The sequence below is a fragment of the Lampris incognitus genome, chromosome 5, assembly GCF_029633865.1.
Source record: "Lampris incognitus isolate fLamInc1 chromosome 5, fLamInc1.hap2, whole genome shotgun sequence".
In the NCBI taxonomy this organism is placed as follows: domain Eukaryota; kingdom Metazoa; phylum Chordata; class Actinopteri; order Lampriformes; family Lampridae; genus Lampris; species Lampris incognitus.
The window spans coordinates 10,646,510-10,664,152 of NC_079215.1; the positions used below are offsets into that span (position 1 = coordinate 10,646,510).

Consider the following 17,643-nt stretch of genomic DNA (forward strand, 5'->3'; position numbering starts at 1 on the left):
TTAGACAATTTACCAACAGGTGAAATTGATTCACAAATCAGTGTTGCTTCCTAACTGGACAGGTTGATATCTCAAAAGTGTGATTGACTTGGAGCTACATTGCATTGCTTATGTGTTCCCTTTATTTTTTTGAGCAGTGTATAACAGCCGTTCTCATTTTTTATTCAGTTCAAGTCAAAACTTTATTGCAGACTCAGGGTCCATACCAGACAAAGACAAACAGGTAAAAGACAAACCCCAGACAATACAAAGAGTAGACGCAATAAAATAATATAAATGGAACAAATCAGTGTCTTACAAGCAGGCAGCTACACCAGTGGTCCCACTGCCGGGATTGGTGGCGTGTGGCACTGAATCTTGTATTAGTTAAACCCTTGATGATCACATTATCAGAGTCACTGAGCCGGCAAATAAATTTATACATGAGATTTCTTAGAAGAGCCTGAAAGGCACTGCCTCCTGCAGCCACAAACATTTCTCTCGCACTGCACCGTCTAGGTCTTTTTAGTAGTATTCTCATAGCATCATTTTTATGGACAGCCTCGTAGGTGAATTTTGTTTTCTTATCTAAGGTGGCTGCTCAGTTTCCAGCGTACGTCACACTGAAGTTGAACGATGCACTTGCAGTCGATATATTAACAAAGGGTATAAGCGTCAGATTTTGAAACAAAGATTTTATTGGATCTGATTGGGCAAATACATTCTGACAGTTGAATGTCGACAATGGAGGCCTAAACCAGCGAAACGGCTAAATAGGACGCACACACGCACATCACAAACACACACACACACACACACATGCACTCATAATACAACGTCAGCACCAGTCTAGTTTTTACATTCCTGGAAAAAAAGACGACTTTGGGCCAGCGTTTCTGACTCATTCATTTTTGGGGATTTCTTTTACCTCACCCACATTCAATAGGAAAATCCAACTGTGGCCCTAAGCTGTCTCCCTCTCTTCACTTATTTTAGAGCTCATCTTTGGTTTTGTTTGCTTTTTTTGCCTCTTCAGCTTTTATGGTCTCAATGTACTTCCTTCTGTCTTCATCCTCCTTTAAACACAAAGAAAAGTTTACTTTAAAAATAGTTTTTCAAATGGCTATATCATTTCAATGAATGTATCAGCTACACACAAACACAAACACACACACGCGCGTGCACAAGTACAAATAAAAATCACATTAAAAACACATAGGGGAGCATGTGGAGGGTGAAGACAGGGATGAGTTACCTTCACTCGGTCTTTTTTGGCTTTCTTCATCTCTTTATCTACGAACTTGACCAGGTCCTTCACTGTTCGCTTCCCTGTGTATTCCACCACCTGACGAGCACATTGATATTGCATAAACCCTCGCTGTGCTATCGAGACTCAGTTCATTATGTGTTTCCGCTGTGGAGCTTCTGTGAGTATTTTTAGATCTGAGGCATCTCATGAACCTTCTAACTCACTCACTCACTTTACAGTTTGCTGCACTATCTGTGTGGATTCGTGGGGGGAGAGTTGAGACCCCCTCGGGAAAATGTTTGTGTTAGTGTATCTAAAAATATATATACTGCCGTGAACTGTTAAAGATTATTCAAATCAATATTATAAGCCTCCTTGGTAAGAAAAATGGGAAAAAACATGTTTTCTGCACTACCACCACTATTCTCTGTTAGCATCTCCCTCGTATTCTATCACTTGGTATGGCCCCATGTGGTTTCACTGGAGGTAGGGTTTCACAGAAATGCCATCTTTCAAGACATGTTCCATCACACTCAATCAAATCAGTCTTTTAATAGAGGATTTGAAGTGGTTCTGATGTGTCAGCTTGCTTTTCCGTGTTGTCAGTTGGCAGAAAACAAGATTGAAACGGTCTAAATTGGATGACATGGATGCGTCAGTGTTGAGCATCCAGTCAGGATATTATGTAAATGCTATGTAACATTAGCCATGCAAATGAAAATGTGCAGTCAATACCAGGCTTACTGCCAATTACAAACGTAATACAATGATCCTGCGTCGTTCTGTTCAGAACAAAGTCGCACGACAATTGTGCTTCACATCTATGACACATTATCCATCCATTATCCAAACCGCTTATCCTGCTCTCAGGGTCGCGGGGATGCTGGAGCCTATCCCAGCAGTCATTGGGCGACAGGCGGGGAGACACCCTGGACAGGTAACTTATTATTATTATTTTCCAGATAGATTAGATTAAATTATCAGTTACATGTAACAATGCTCAGCTGCTTTTGCCTCCAACTGATAATTATAAACATTCTACCGCTGACCTAGTGATGCATTTTGTGACAGTTTCGTAACTGTTGTTGTTTTTGAACATGTCCTGAACTGTCCTTATAACCTTAAAAAGTGGCATGTGTCAAATAAATGAAATCGAAGCTATTAAATTCTCAGAGACGGCATGCACAGAAACCAGGGGTGATTGTTTGGGGCGGGCGGGGCTTACCCTCTCAGCATAAAGTGCAGGAAAAAGGCGTAGTGATGGGTAAGAGCCCTGCATGGACAGGTTGATGTCATTGGCTGAGGCGTCGATGCGAGCCACAACCACTCCCTCTCGGTGCTGCAAGGCCGTGGCTAGCTCCTCCCACAGCGGGAACAGAGCGCGAGACTCTTGACTGTAGTGGAGGTCTGAAATACACATGTATTGCCAACACACATCGACCCATTACTAGTGGCTGCATGATAAAACAGTTGACGATGAATACCAGTGACGGCTGGCCAGTACGGGGCGCTGGGGCGCCGCCCCCTTCAAACATCAAGAGAGGAAAATCTACTTAAACATGTTAAATACAATTTAGTTGTATAATGCAAATAATTATGAAATAAAAGTGTGTTTCAGTCTGTGAGTGCCTGTCAGCAGCCATTAAATATTGGTTCCAAATGGTATTTGGTTGATTTCTATCTGAATCCTGGGTGAGGGGCGCCGGCCAAACGATACCTTATGTAAGCACTTTGGCGAGCGGGTGACCTGAGGCTGCTGTCTAATTGGTTTCTTCAGATTTTCCACGGGGCGCGGTTCAGACCCTCCCACTTTTACTGGCAGCGAATTGGTATTGCTTTAATGTTTTTTGATCTAATGTGATTGGACAATTCTCGTGGCTGTCAATCATGTGCACACCCACCATGGGGCCTCGTCTCGACTGTCAATCATCCACCGTCTACGAGCCCCGATACAATCTATAGGCTGCATTGTCCTTCTTAATAACTCTGACTGTGTGGCCATCAAAGCAGCTGTCAGGTGTGCTGCACCGAGGTAAATTGTCCCCCCCCCCCGCCCCCCAACTTTTAGCACCAGCCGCCACTGAATTGAATACCAAAATTAAAATGTGAATACATACAAAATAAAACAAAAACAGTCTTGTCAGGGTTGAAAGCGACTTTCTCCAGGTTCATTCCCACCAGCTCCTTTACCGGCTGTTTGTCCCAGCCCTCGGGAATGGGCTCACTCTGCATCTTAGGCTAGGTGTACACACACACACACACACACACACACACACACACACACACACACACACACACACACACACACACACACACACACACAGAGTATATCAGAACCGACTGGTGTATGTTCATTTATTCCTTAGCTCTGTGTGTGTACAGGGGGAGTATAGGGTGTACCTTAGCCTTGCCATCCAGGTAGGTTTGACAGAACTCTTTAATGGTTTTGGAGTCAAGCGAGTCAGAGGGGAGGTGGTAGGTCACATGGTCTGTCATGTTGACTATTCGGATGAGAGGACCCTCACCGTCACGAACTCTGAAGTATTCAAGCATCCTACCATTACGAGGCTCGTCCACATTCACCAGTACAAATAGTATCTACACACACACACACAGACACACACACAGACACACACACACACACGAAGTTTTCCAGTATCTTGCAAAAAGGAGACGCAAACAACACCAGGGCAGCAGTTTTGCCAAACGGTTAAAGACAATTTGAAAGGAAAATTTACTTTTTTTTTTTACCTTGTTAGCTCATTCCCCTAGTCATGTCATGCACCCATCCAACAACTTATACCCCCCCCCAAAAATAATATACCCCCCCCCCCAAAAAATGAAGAATTCTGTTTCTTTTTTCCCATTTTATATCAAAACCTAATCATTTTAACATTCTCTAAAAAAGCCAGCCCCCCCTCCCCTTTTCTCCTCAGTTGTATCCGGCCAATTACCCCACTCCTCTGAGCTGTTCCAGTTGCTGCTCCACCCCCTCTGCCGACCCGGGGAGGGCCGCAGACTACCACATGTCTCCTCCGATACACGTGGAGTCGCCAGCCGCTTCTTTTCACCTGCCAGTGAGGAGTTTCACCAGGGGGACGTGGGAGGATCACGCTATTCTCCCCCAGTCCCCCGAACAGGCGCCCCGACCGACCAGAGGAGGCGCTAGTGCAGCGACCAGGACACATATACCCACCCACTCGCAGACACGGCCAATTGTGTCTGTAGGGACGCCCGACCAAGCTGGAGGTAATGCTGGGATTCGAACCGGCGATCCTTGTGTTGGTAGGCAACAGAATAGACCGCTATGCTAACCGGACCCCCCAACAGCCAGGTTTTTGTGACAGTGTCACCAAGTCCTTGCATGTGGGCGAGTAACATTCCAACCAATAAGATTTTAAAACGTTTTGCACAATGCAGTCAAATCACCTCCCTCCCTACACTTAGACTTTTAAACAAAGCAAGATATGCTCTGAGAGCTGTTTCAAGTTGTCTTTAAAGACATGCCAACATGAAAAATATATTTTTCATCCAGTTAGTCAATTACTCATATCTTAATGTAGCTCAATCTAACGAATAATGCCGAAGAACTTTGCGTAAACCTGCATTTCTTCTCCTTCCTGGGAAACAGACTGTTGATGTTGCTTGGGTCATCATGCACTAACTACTACTACTACTACTATTACCTTTGGCTGCTCCCGTTAGGGGGCGCCACAGCGGATCATCCGTTTCCATTTCCTCCTGTCTTCTGCATCTTCCTCTGTCCCACCAGCCGCCTGCATGTCCTCTCTCACCACACCCATAAACCTCCTCTTTGGCCTTCCTCTTCTCCTCTTCCCTGGCAGCTCCATATTCAGCATCCTTCTCCCAATATACCCAGCATCTCTCCTCCACACATGTCCAAACCATCTCAATCTTGCCTCTCTTGCTTTGTCTCCAAACCGTCCAACCTGAGCGGTCCCTCTTATATAATTGTTCCTAATCCTGTCCTTCTTCATCACTCCCAGTGAAAATCTTAGCATCTTCAACTCTCCACCTCCAGCTCCTCCTCCTGGCTTTCCATCAGTGCCACTGTCTCCAAACCATATAACATAACTGGTCTCACTACCATCTTGTAAACCTTCCCTTTAACTCTTGCTGGTACCCTTCTGTCACACATCACTCCTGACACTCTTGGGTGGAGGGTGGAGTGGGTCATCATGCACTAAGTAGGCGTGCATCAAAACTCAAACCGATAGTATTCAACCCAAGCTCATTGTGCAACCCTCCTCTCATTATCGTTCATAAAAACTGATTTGTCGGTCCCGCTCATTTTCCAAAACACATGTCAGGCAGCTATCACGCCTGATGAGAGGAAATGGTGCCTCATCACATCTTTGGTTGCTCTCACTCGGAAATCTTGTTCCCTTTCTCTCTCTGAGCCTGTACCTGCTCACTCCATGTACGTCTTTCTGAGTAAGAAGGATGCCTAAATGATGACTATAACACAGTTTAAATGTCACCCTAAACATTGCAGCACACCTTTTCTAGACTTGTCTATTTCTGAAAGAGCAAATTAAAAAAATAATTATGTTAGTGTGGGTGTGTGTCTTCTTGTTTATCTGTACATTTGGTACCTTTAATCTGAAGGCTTTGGCGGCAGTGTGGAAGGCAGAGTGGATGTCTTTATAGTCCTCAGAGTTTTTGTTGACAAACAGGATGGCGTGGTTCAACACGGGCGATGCTAAGATTTGAGTGGCGGTCTGAAGGAGAGGGAAAAGGACAAGCCGTAAGCAATTTATAAACTATGATAAACTGACGAGCGGTCGGCTTCGTCCCATCCCGGTATAATGTGTGTTTCATTATGTGGCGTCCTCGCTCTGCTGACATTTTGGCTTGTCCTTGATGATATGATGAAGAGGCATACTCTTACCATCTCCTCTGAACACTAAGATCGCTAAAATCTGATCCATCCTACAGATCAAGGATGCTGCGTCTGGATCATCCAGACGCAGCATCATCCCTTTCTCCGGCCTTCCATGTCTGGCCTTCCTGCCAGGCAGTTGTAGGTTTTCATTCCGGTCCAACACCGCACGGTCTGATCTCAGCTGGAGTTAGCTGGTGCAGCGTTGGCTTGGATAGAAAACCTGCATCAGGCTGGGATTGGCAATCTGGCAACTCTGGCAAACACCAGCTGGGCCAGGCCACTAGTGGGCCAGCACTGTGGGGGGGGGGGGGAATTGGACCTGCCGGCCGTGGGCCACTTGATGTTGGAACAGCCCATCTGATTGGGGGTTACACGGTCCCAATGGTCAAAAAGCTATCTATGCTGTAAGGCAGGTGCTGGAAATGCTACTCTCGCCCCCCCCCCCCATCTCTTCATGTGGATGTGTCCATCCATGTAACGTCAGAGGTCAAGCGGGAAGCAATCGAATCAAGAGAGAACGAGTGGAAACTAGAAGTTATAGGTTCGAATCGAAAATAAAGCTAGTCTGGAATGGAGCAAGGTCCTCAAAAAAGTGTGGGGGGGGTTGGAGCAGAAAACATCAGAGAGAGAAAAAACCCCCAAGGCTGATGCTGCAAAATGTTTTAAATAAACACATTTATTCAAAAATACCGATTCCACTGATGAGACGTCTTCTAACTGCCTATAGGTAGGACATGCTATTCTAGCTTATCCTACTGACTGCTTAAGGCCGCTGTGCTGTTTTATAAATGGTGTCAAGGCGAGCGAGAGTGGTATTATGGCTCAGCCGATTAGCCACTCTGGGTCCGCTCCAATAGGGCCCAGGCATGCTGCTTTTCACAGCCTGACAATAGCAGTGAATGGACCCATTTAAATAGTGTTGGTAGCATGAAATCCTGACTGTTAAGCCTGGTGTGTGAATCGCATCAGATTTAAATGGAGCACTGTCCAATTTCAGACACATTTCCAGATCACCATTAGGCTAGGCCTATATTAAAAGAAAGCTTTTGTCCGGTGTGAAAATTGGGTTTGGCTATTTCGTTTCATGACGACAGCATTGCCTTTTGTCATAGACTACATTCCTGAAATATGATTATGTCATATTTCCTTCTATCCATTACCCAAACCGCTTATCCTGCTCTCAGGGTCGCGGGGATGCTGGAGCCTATCCCAGCAGTCATTGGGCAGCGGGCGGAGAGACACCCTGGAAGGACGCCAGGCCACCACAGGGCCCACACACACATTCACACCTAGGGACAATTTAGTACGGCCGATTCACCTGACCTACATGTCTTTGGACTGTGGGAGGAAACCGGAGCACCCGGAGGAAACCCGCGCAGACACGGGGAGAACATGCAAACTCCACACAGAGGACGACCCCCAAGGTTGGATCACCCTGGGGCTCGAACCCAGGACCTTCTTGCTGTGAGGCGACCGTGCTAACTGCTTCACCACCGTGCCGCTTATGTCATATTTGTTTTATTTCAATCACGGCTTGTAGCACAAGTGTGCTGAGAGTCGGTTTGCCCATTGTCAAATGAATAAAATCCTAAATGTGCCTCTTGGGGTACCGACTTTTCCTCTAGGCTATTGCTTGGCAATTTATTCATTACATTATTTTATGAAACCCTGTAAGTACACCTGTTGTTAGGGTGTCAACTTATATCTGTTGCTTAGCCTATATGTTATAAATAGCCTGACATTGCTTTATGCAACTCATGAGTGCATATGTTGGGGGGAAAAGGGGCCGGTCCAGATGAAAATTGCCAGGGTCGAATTTTGTACCCAGTCCGAGCCTGACCTGCATACACATAGTCACTCCATATGAAACACAACTGGGCATAACTGATCTAAATATACTTCACATTGTAGAGTTTGCAGCTCCAAGAACTTCTGGACATTGCAGATTTATTTTGGCCCCTTATGACAGTCTATAAGAGACTGTATTTAGACCACACAGAGACGTACTCAAAGTCTAGCAAAGTCAGTGAAGTCCTTGACTTTTAGATTTAAAATAGGCTACTTAAAATATGCTGCACTTCTGAGGGGAATAACTCTTTCAGTTGAATTTAATGAAATAGAATAAATCAAATAAAGCCATTGCAATTGTTAAACACTGTATGAATTATGTCATATTTATATCGATATAGCTTATTGTAGTTAAAGCTACAATCCTGAAGATTCACATAATAGATGTCCCTTTTGATACATTAAGATGCTGTCCTAACCCTAACCCTGATACTAATCCCAACACTAACCCTAACCCTCCAACACTAACCTTAATCCTAACAGTAACCCTAATCCTAACAGTAACCCTAACCCTCTAACCCAACCACTAACCCTAACCCTCATCCTAACACTAACCCGAACCTTAACCCTCTAACCCTAACCCTGATACTAATCCCAACACTAACCCTAATCCTAACAATAACCCTAACCCTAATCCTCTAACCCTTACCCTAACCTTAACACTAACCCTAAACCTAACCCCTAACCCTTATACTAATCCTAATCCTAACCCTCTAACCCAAATACTAATCCTAATCCTAACCCTCTAACCCAAATACTAACCCTAATTCTAACACTACCACTAACCTGAACCTTAACCCTCTAACCCAAACCCTAACCTTTACACTAGCCCTAACCCAAACACTAACCCTAACACGAACCTGAACCTTAACCCTCTAACCCAAACACTAACCCTAACACTAACCTGAACCTTAACCCTCTAACCCAAACACTAACCCTAACCCTAATCCTAACACTAACCTGAACCTTAACCCTCTAACCCGAATACTAACCCTAAACCAAACCCCTAAACCTAGCCCTAATCCTAATCCTAATTCTAACCCTAACCTAAGCCCTAACTCTAGTCCTGTCCAGCCTAACCTAATGTACAAATATCCAAATGCTTTCATAGATGCTCATTTGTTGAGTTGGTATTTCCTGAGTAAAATGATACGTCAGTGTTTTCCGTCTCCACCATAGCACCAAATGTGCCAGAAAACGGCTGTTAGCGGCTTGAAGAAGAGCAAAATTGTTGAGGCGAGCAAGCACGTGAACACCTTTACCAGTAGGTACAGAAACATCAATAGCTAAAAGCCAATTTCAGCCCTGTTTTCTGTGTGATACTGGGAAAGGTGTTGACACAAAAGCACTGGTGAATCTGTCTATTTTCAAATGGATCTCTGGGATTTGAAGACAGTCAAAGACCAGTGCAAATACCAGTATCACCGTAGGCGTCGGGTAGGTTAAACAAAAACAAGGAGTTTCAGGATTGTAGCTTTAAATCTACAGAAAACACACTATGGCCAAATAGAAACCCCCAAAACAAAAATGCTTCAGACTATGGTTTCACTGAATTACACCAGAAATGTGTGGGTCCACTGACGGCGTGTGCATTGTTATATACCTGTCCATTATACTCAGTGACTGGCTCCATCTGGTAGACAGTGATAAAGATGATCAGTTCCTTTTTAGATGTCTGGGGCATCATTTTATATGCCTGGAGGAGCTTAGACTACACAAGAGAGACAGACAGGGAAATAGACAGACATAGAGAAACACACACTCATACACAAAAATGTGCTTTTGGAGGGTGCTAACCAACTAGTGTGTGTGTGTGTGCGTGCGTGTGTGTGTGTGTGTGTGTGTATCCATCCACCCATCCATTATCTGAACCGCTTATCCTGCTGTCAGGGTCGCAGGGATGCTGGAGCCTATTCCAGCAGTCATTGGGCGGGGAGACACCCTGAACAGGCCGCCAGGCCATCACAGCCCCCCCCCCCCACACACACACACACAAAGTCATATCTAGGGACAATTTAGTAGTGTGTGTGTGTGTGTGTGTGTATATATATATATATATATATGTATGTGTGTGTGTGTATAGATGATCCAGCAGTATGATGTGATGATCTAAGACCTCTCAGATTCACACCCATCTCTAAGTACGCTATAGCCTTATTCAAATAAACCGTTATACATCAAAAATAAGGTCTTGGAAATCACTGTGATAATCGTACTATAATCACCGTCTTGTGTGTATTCAGATGCAAAAACACGTGCTTAGGTTTTAGCTTTTGCTGCCATCTGCTGCCGGGTAAGCGGTCACTTATATCAGGTAGCAAATGTGCCGCAACCTGGATGTTTAGATCTTCCTGTAGTGTTACCACGCTACACTAGTAATGATAGTAGTAAGTAGTAGTGTAGTGGTACTTTCTGATAATATAGTGTAACGTGCATGGATAAGTAGACACGCTGGCTGGCGAGTCTGACCCTTTAGTCGAGCGGTTAGCGATGCCTCCTGCGGTGCGGGCGATACGGGTTCGCGTCCCGGCCGCGGCAGTTCCTGTGGTTGCGTTGTCCCCCCGAATTCGCTACATTGGTGTCAGAAGTGGGATGGAGCGACCGTAAGGCCATCGGAAGCGCATGCGCCCTGAGGCGTGAAGGAGCTGATATGCTTAAGCGCGGGGACGCGCTTCCCGAAGGAGGGGGGGTTATGTAACGTACATGGATAAGAAGACACGCTGGCTCGCGGGTCTGACCCTTTAGTCGAGCGGTTTGCGATGTCTCCTGCGGTGCGGGCGATACGGGTTCGCGTCCCGGCCGCGGCACTTCCCGTGGCGTGTCTTCATGCGGCGCACACCACCGAGAAAAACGATGGCTGGGCCCATGTGTAACGTTCCCAACCTCCAGCCGGAACTTGGACTAAATTTGCGTGAACGCACAAGTGTGCGTGTTAGTATGTGAAGTTCGGGCTGCGCGGTGTCGTCGTGCTTCGTGTTGTGGTTTCGGTACCTGTTTGAGCAGCAGCACCGAATCGTATGCGATGCCATATTTGGTGACGAGTTCCTCGCTCTTGGTCACGGCGAAGCTTACGTCGGGGAGGTCAACCGCCGCCGCGTGGATCACCTTCACGTAGTCGTGGTCCAGGTCCTGTCTCAACACAGACACACACCGACGTCCTTCACAGTTCGTAAAGACTAATGTAAAGTCTCACCGGTACCGACTAGACAAGACCACAAAGCACAAGCACGCTGGCACCTCCACGAGCCCAACCACTAGCAGTTCCTCCGAGTCCTCTGATTGGCTGATGTCGGTGACGAGGTCGGCAGCAGACCCCGCCCTCCTCCTCAGCCAGGTCAAAATGGAGGCCGTGTCCTGCGGGGCTGTTGAACGACGCGAGGGAGGAAGTTAAGTTTTCGACCTTTTACCCGAGGCCCCCCCCCAACAGCTCAGGTAATATAACATGATTGTGGCCCTCAAGACAAGTGATAAATTGCAACTCTGCAAACTAAGATCGCCACGGTAACTAGATCAGAAGTATCTCTGCTGTTTCTTGACCCTGACATGCGGAGCACTTTACACTATAGTCTTACCAGGGCAGGGCACCGGCTTGCGTTTGTCCCCAGAAAGGTAGAGTCTGAGTACGGGTGGGCCAGTGGCGTTGAGCTCTTTCGCCAGGTCCTTTTCCTTAGAGACGTCCACCTCGCCCAGCGTAACCTCTGACCCCTGGAGCTCTGCAGCGGCACCTTGGAAAGCTGTTGAAATTCGTAGGCCATCTCCAGATAGAGGTGCATCTACACACACACACAAACACACACACACACACAGGATCAAGCACATCTGCAGAAAGGGACATGCGGCCGCACATTTTCTGAATGAAATACAGCATTTCATCATATTTATGATGGCTATACATTGTTTAGTTGTACAGTGCACATGTTGCACAGGTAGACATGCAGCTCGAGATCGAAGACCGGCTCAAAGATCAGTGTGTGTGTGTGTGTGTGTGTGTGTGTGTGTGTGTGTGTGTGTGTGTGAGACTTACAAAAGTGCACAAGTAGCTGCTTGTGTGTTTTTAGAGCCCTGTTGAAGTTCCCCTTCCTCAGCTGTAAAACCCCGTCTTTCTCCGGGATCGATTTCGCTCCCCGCTGGTCCGGTTGTGACTCGGCGGTGACACACACAATCACACAGTAGACCGTCACTCCCAGCAGCAGCAGCAGTCGCTTCATGCTGGCTCACCCTCGGTCTGAGACTGAATACTGCTGGAACGAGTCGGCCAGGAGGGTGTGGGGGTGTGGGGGGTGGTGGTGGTGGTGAAAGGAAAGGGTGTGTGTGGGGTGGGGGGGGGTATGCTGATCTGGTCGTTGTGAACTCCACTATTGTCTGCAGAACACGGCTCACCGCTCTGTCGCTGATTAACTCGCCTATCTGAGTCCTGCTCCTATCTCTGCTTTTGATTTTCATATCAATTACACAGCTAATATCTCCATGTCCTCTACCATACGTTGTTCAACTTAGCAAGGTCAAATGCGCGCGCACACACACACACACACGCCCACACACACACACACACACACACACAAGCACATGCATGTTAAAGGTCAGATAGGGGAAGTGTGCGAACATGAATAGGCTTCGGGTATTAGTCTCGTGGTGCAAGGTGACCAAATAAAGAAAGCCGTAGTGTCAACATAGCCGGTAACTTCGTTTATTTCTCCTATCAACATGATAGAATTACAAACAATAATTGCAACAATGAGTTTAAAGTAGGAAAACAGCACAATTAATCCAGCTTTACCAAAAATATATTGTAAAAATACTTTATAACAACAAAAAAAAAAAGAAAGGAAGAAAGAAAGGAAGGGAAATAATGTATTTTTCAGTCAGTGATGGAAGGTTGACAGCCTTGTAAACCCGGCGGTATTTTTGAGTTTTCGTGTGCTACCCTCGCTTTTCACCTCGTTCCCCGGTCGTGTGGCGTCGACCGTACCGGAGCTGTGTACAGAAACGGCAGTCGGGTCTGCGGTGGCTCGGCATGGTGGATTGTGTTGGGACGTGCCGGGAGGGATATTTCAGAGGGCCGTTGCAAGTCGTTCACAGATAAAATGTAAATGAGGCGGGGCGCCATATCCATGCAAAACACAGCGCCGACTGGAAGGCAGGAGAATCAAACCTCCGTGCGTAGTGGGACGGACAGGAGTGTCCTCCCTCCCTTTGTCTTCACGTCTTTTCTTTCGCCGGCTCTACGTCACTACGGCTGCTTACGGCTGCGTGGCGCGTGGGAAGACATCAGTTTCACCCACTGAACTCGTAATTATGGGCTCTATTCAAATCCATCCATCCATCCATCCATTATCCAGACCGCTTGTCCTGCTCTCAGGGTGGCGGGGATGCTGGAGCCTATCCCAGCAGTCACTGGGCGGCAGGCGGGGGGACACCCTGGACAGGAACGCCAGACCCACCCCACACACACACACACACATTCATTCATACCGAGGGACAATTTATAATGGCCAATTCACCCCCAAGGTTGGACTACCCCGGGGCTCGAACCCAGGACCTTCTTGCTGTGAGGCGACCGTGCTACCCACTGGGCCACCGTGCCACCCTGTATTCAAATTGGCAAGCAAATAAATATGAAGTATAGAAGGTAGCCTGTTACGCAGGGTTAGGCTTTTCACAGAATTGGTCTCGGTACTGTACTGGAAAAGGGCAAAATTTGACTGATGGGGGGGCATCTGGGTAGCATAGTGGTCTATTCCGTTGCCTACCAACACAGGCATCGGCGGTTCGAATCCCCTAAAGACACAACTGTCTGCGAGTGGGAAGACGGATGTTGGTATGTGTCCTGGTCGCTGCTCTAGTGCCTCCTCTGGTCGGTCGGGGTGCCTGTTCGGGGGGGGGGAGAGAACAGGGGGGAATGGTGTGATCCTCCCACGCGCTACGTCCCCCTGGCGAAACTCCTCGCTGTCAGGTGAAAATAAGCGGCTGGCGGCCACCTCCTGTCTTTTCATCAGTGCCACTGTCTCCAAACCGTACAACATAGCTGGTCTCACGACCATCTCGTAAACCTTCCCTTTAACTCTTGCTGGTACCCTTCCGTCGCAAATCGCTCCTGACACTCTTCTCCACCCACTCCACCTTGCCTGCACCCTCTTCTCCACCTCTCTTCTTCTGCACTCCCCCGTTACTTTGGACAGTCGACCCCAAGTATAAACTCATATGCCTTCGTCACCTCTGCTCCTTGCATCCTCACCATTCCTCTCTGTCCTCCCTCTCATTCACGCACAGGTATTCCGTATCTTAGCCACTACACACAGCATGTTAAACAGTGATGAATTGCACAGATGGTGTCGTTGGCTAGATCCTCCGTCTTCCCTTGCACCGTCGAATAAACCTCAAACAATCAGCCATCCGGTGCAAAGTGCATTGTGTATTCTGTTGCTTTTTTTTTTTCACAGTATGGATGAAAATATATTATTGTAGGTCAGAATTTTACATTTTTGAAGAGTGCAAAAAATCTCTTAGAAACCCTTCAAACTTTTACCGCAAAAACAAAAATGAATACATTAGATAGGGGTATCATCTCGTGTGTATATGCAGGTGGTTGTGGCATTGTGGGCATGAGTGATGAACATCTTGCATTCCTTGCATCAGGAAAGGAATGAGGCAGCAGCCACAGATCAACCTAAACGACACGCATGCGCACGTGCACACACACACACACACACACACACACACACACACACACACACACACACACACACACAGAAAGAATTTACAGTGTGAAAGTAACACGCTAGCCTTGAAATTGTTGTTTACCATAGACCTGTGTGTGTCACAGATAGCTGGAAAGCTATGTGCATTTCATAAAATCCAAACCCACACTGGCACAGTTTCTTGTAAGATCTAAATGTGCACACGCCCATCATAAGAACTAGCAGAGATTAAGCGGGAGCACCGGATTAAATAATGTTTTCAGGAATTTGGGTGAACTGCAGTGTATTGTGGGCGGAGGTGTGTTCAAAATGCTGCTCTCACCCCAACACTGTTAGCAGCACACACATGCACCAGGCGGCTTTTCCGGGCATGTACTGGACTTCGGTAGTGACCACGTGGTGACAGTGGGGACAGGAAATCACCGCAGGCGTATCTTCCAGCGCGGCTACGGGCAGCGGCTGGACCACCACTGCTGTCTGGTGCGGCTGCCCGCTCACCGGCCTCTCCGGCACTTCAGTTAGCAGGCAGAGAGACAGGCACGAGAAATGAGGGGGAGGAAAGGAGGAAGCGACGCGACGCAGGTCAGGGAGGGAAGTACATTTAGCTGTGGTTTTCTCCTACCCAGTGGGTGTCAAAAGTGCTCTGTGAAGGGGGGGGGGGGAAGTAAAAGTCCATTACCATGCGTTGAACGATGGATGATGTATTCGGTCTGCTGCGGGTGCGGGCTCACAGAGGTCAGCACGGCTGGAGCAGTCAGGATGGGGTAAGGGTCCGGCGGCAGGGTAACTACACCCACTTGCGCAGCAACCGACAGCGGGCCGTGGTATACATGGAAAAGAGAGGGGGAATCCTTAGGGACTTCTAGGACTTCAGCGAAGGCCCAGCGTATCAGCATTTGAAATGCTATATTTAAAATCTTTCGTTTAATAATAATTCTCTCTTCTGATTCTAATTTTAGCCCGAGTTTCCTTCAGTAATGAAAGGGCTTACTCTCCTGAAACCATGAAAATCGAGTTATCCAATCAGATGTTGTTGTTGTCTCTTGGCAGAGAAAGGGTTAGCTGGCTGGCTCCCTCATTGGTTAGGACTGCTAGAAGTCCTTGTGCTTGTGTTGTTTATTTAGAAAGTGACAGGTGAATCAGCCAATCATATTTTACTGTTGTAGTGGGCGGAACAAAAAAAAAATCACCCTAGGACTTCTAGAAGTCCAGACCTATCCACACGAGGGCTCACTCATAATGGAAAATATTTTGTTGTTACGGGGTTGCAACCCCCCCCCCCCTTGTGCGAAAAAGAGGGATTATTATGTGTGCAGCAAAGAGCGATAAAGAGGGGGAATACCTGCTTCTCCATAGGTGGGAGGGGGTGTGGATCGCGATGCAAGGGAGGCGTCGTAGGTAGGAGGGGGGCTGGCGTTGAGCACCGCTGTGCCGAAAGCGGGGGGGTGCAGGTTGGCCTCGTCATAAGATGGGGGGTCCATAAGGAACTTTCACACTGAGACAGGGAGCTGGTAGCAAAGTCAAGCAGGACAGATGTGTGAGGCAGACCCTCAAAAGCCACATGTACGATGGCATGTAAAGGATGGGTTCAGGTTCAGACCTTGTCACCTTTGTGCTAGTATATCCTGAAAATGCAGCGGTTCTTTCATGGATAGCAGATTTTCACCCACACAACATATCAAAATGTGATGGTACTGGATTCGGAAATGGAGCACAGGTCTGATATTGATGAAAATGCAGATGTTTGCATATAACCCATCACAACATGCCCAAGATAAACTTCATAGGTATTGTTTACTTTACCTGTCTTAATGGTAGTCTTACGCTACCGGGATAGCACATCGCAGTGTAATTCACTTGAAAGATTCCAATAGGATAACTGCTTTGTTTTTATTTCAAAATACAAAGTTTTTGTATTATTCCAATATGATTCCACATACAGAGCATCATCTCCTGGAGTCAAGTCAATGGTATTTGTATAGCCCAGTGCAAAATAACTGGTGCTCTCGCACAGTCTGATACCACATTACCTCCGAATACCTTCAAAATCCAAGTATTGAAGTTACTCTAACGATATGGGACTTGGCGAAGTTGTCCGTGTCATAATTTCAATAGGTACTATTCGCAAATATCCAAGCGTTGGTGGATACGAAGAGAAATAGATTGAAATCGAGGATATTCATTCTACACATGACACCGCGTATAAGATTTATTCCTTGATTTACTTTAGTTTACATACCCAGATATCTGCATCGTTACCTAAAGGATAAAACGGCGTGGAAATCCGTGCTCAGAGGCGCTCGCGCACAGCAGGAATCTGTGGTTACATAAGCAAGGAAGCAAGCGACGTCCACCTGTATCTAAAACTAATAAGCGGCTTTCTCCACCCTCAACCAGACTTGGTGCAAGCGGGGTGATTGTAATAGGCAACCTCAACAATCAAACTATTTGAAGATATAAAGGAGTGGTCTTACCTGAAACAAATGAGGAAACTCATCTGATGCAAATGCTTCCCATGTTGGTGCCAGTCGTGACATCATGGCCGGCACAACCTGTTCTGCCGTGGAATGTGAGAAATGTGGCTTTTGAACGCCTGTACACAGACCTGCCCTCTCTACCTGTTTCCTCTCTCACACGTGGCTTTACCATGTTCCTCACCACTCCCCCATCACCTGTCTGTCTGTCTATCTGTCTATCTATCTGTCTGTCTGTCTGTCTGCCCATCTGTTTACCTGTATATCTCCCTGTCTGCCTGTCTGTCTGTCTATCTGTTTGCTTGTCTATCTGTTTGCTTGTCTATCTATCTATCTATCTATCTATCTATCTATCTGTCTGTCTGTCTGTCTGTCTGTCTGTCTGTCTGTCTGTCTGTCTGTCTGTCTGTCTGTCTGTCTGTCTGTCTGTCTGTCTGTCTGTCTGTCTGTCTGTCTGTCTGTCTGCCTGTTTATCTATCTATCTATCTA

At 46.9% G+C, this 17,643-nt stretch overlaps 1 protein-coding gene and 1 long non-coding RNA gene across 2 annotated transcripts; both read right to left on the bottom strand.

The window, feature by feature from the left end:
- Positions 1–792: 792 nt before the first annotated feature.
- On the bottom strand, positions 793–12,190 carry zgc:136472 (uncharacterized protein LOC678514 homolog). The gene is made up of 11 exons (XM_056280988.1): positions 12,007–12,190; positions 11,555–11,755; positions 11,220–11,344; positions 10,974–11,111; positions 9,586–9,693; positions 5,845–5,970; positions 3,629–3,826; positions 3,346–3,466; positions 2,454–2,635; positions 1,235–1,324; positions 793–1,055 (listed from the first exon to the last, which is right to left on the bottom strand). The coding sequence occupies exons 1-11, from the start codon at positions 12,188–12,190 to the stop codon at positions 972–974; spliced, it is 1,557 nt and encodes a 518-aa protein (XP_056136963.1). The 3' UTR covers positions 793–971.
- Positions 12,191–15,389: 3,199 nt separating this feature from the next.
- LOC130112260 (uncharacterized) lies at positions 15,390–16,944 on the bottom strand. Its single transcript, XR_008810222.1, has 3 exons — positions 16,920–16,944; positions 16,023–16,188; positions 15,390–15,584 (listed from the first exon to the last, which is right to left on the bottom strand). It is a non-coding gene; the product is annotated as an uncharacterized LOC130112260 (long non-coding RNA).
- Positions 16,945–17,643: the final 699 nt, after the last annotated feature.

Bases quoted from the DNA above. Each gene is read 5' to 3' on its own strand.
- zgc:136472 (XM_056280988.1), bottom strand. From the start codon at position 12,190: ATGAAGCGACTGCTGCTGCTGCTGGGAGTGACGGTCTACTGTGTGATT. The intron at 11,345-11,554 runs GTAAGACTATAG...GTCGTTCAACAG, and splicing joins CAAGCCGGTGCCCTGCCCTG to CCCCGCAGGACACGGCCTCC. The intron at 5,971-9,585 runs GTATATAACAAT...CCTCTCCTTCAG, and splicing joins TCACTGAGTATAATGGACAG to ACCGCCACTCAAATCTTAGC.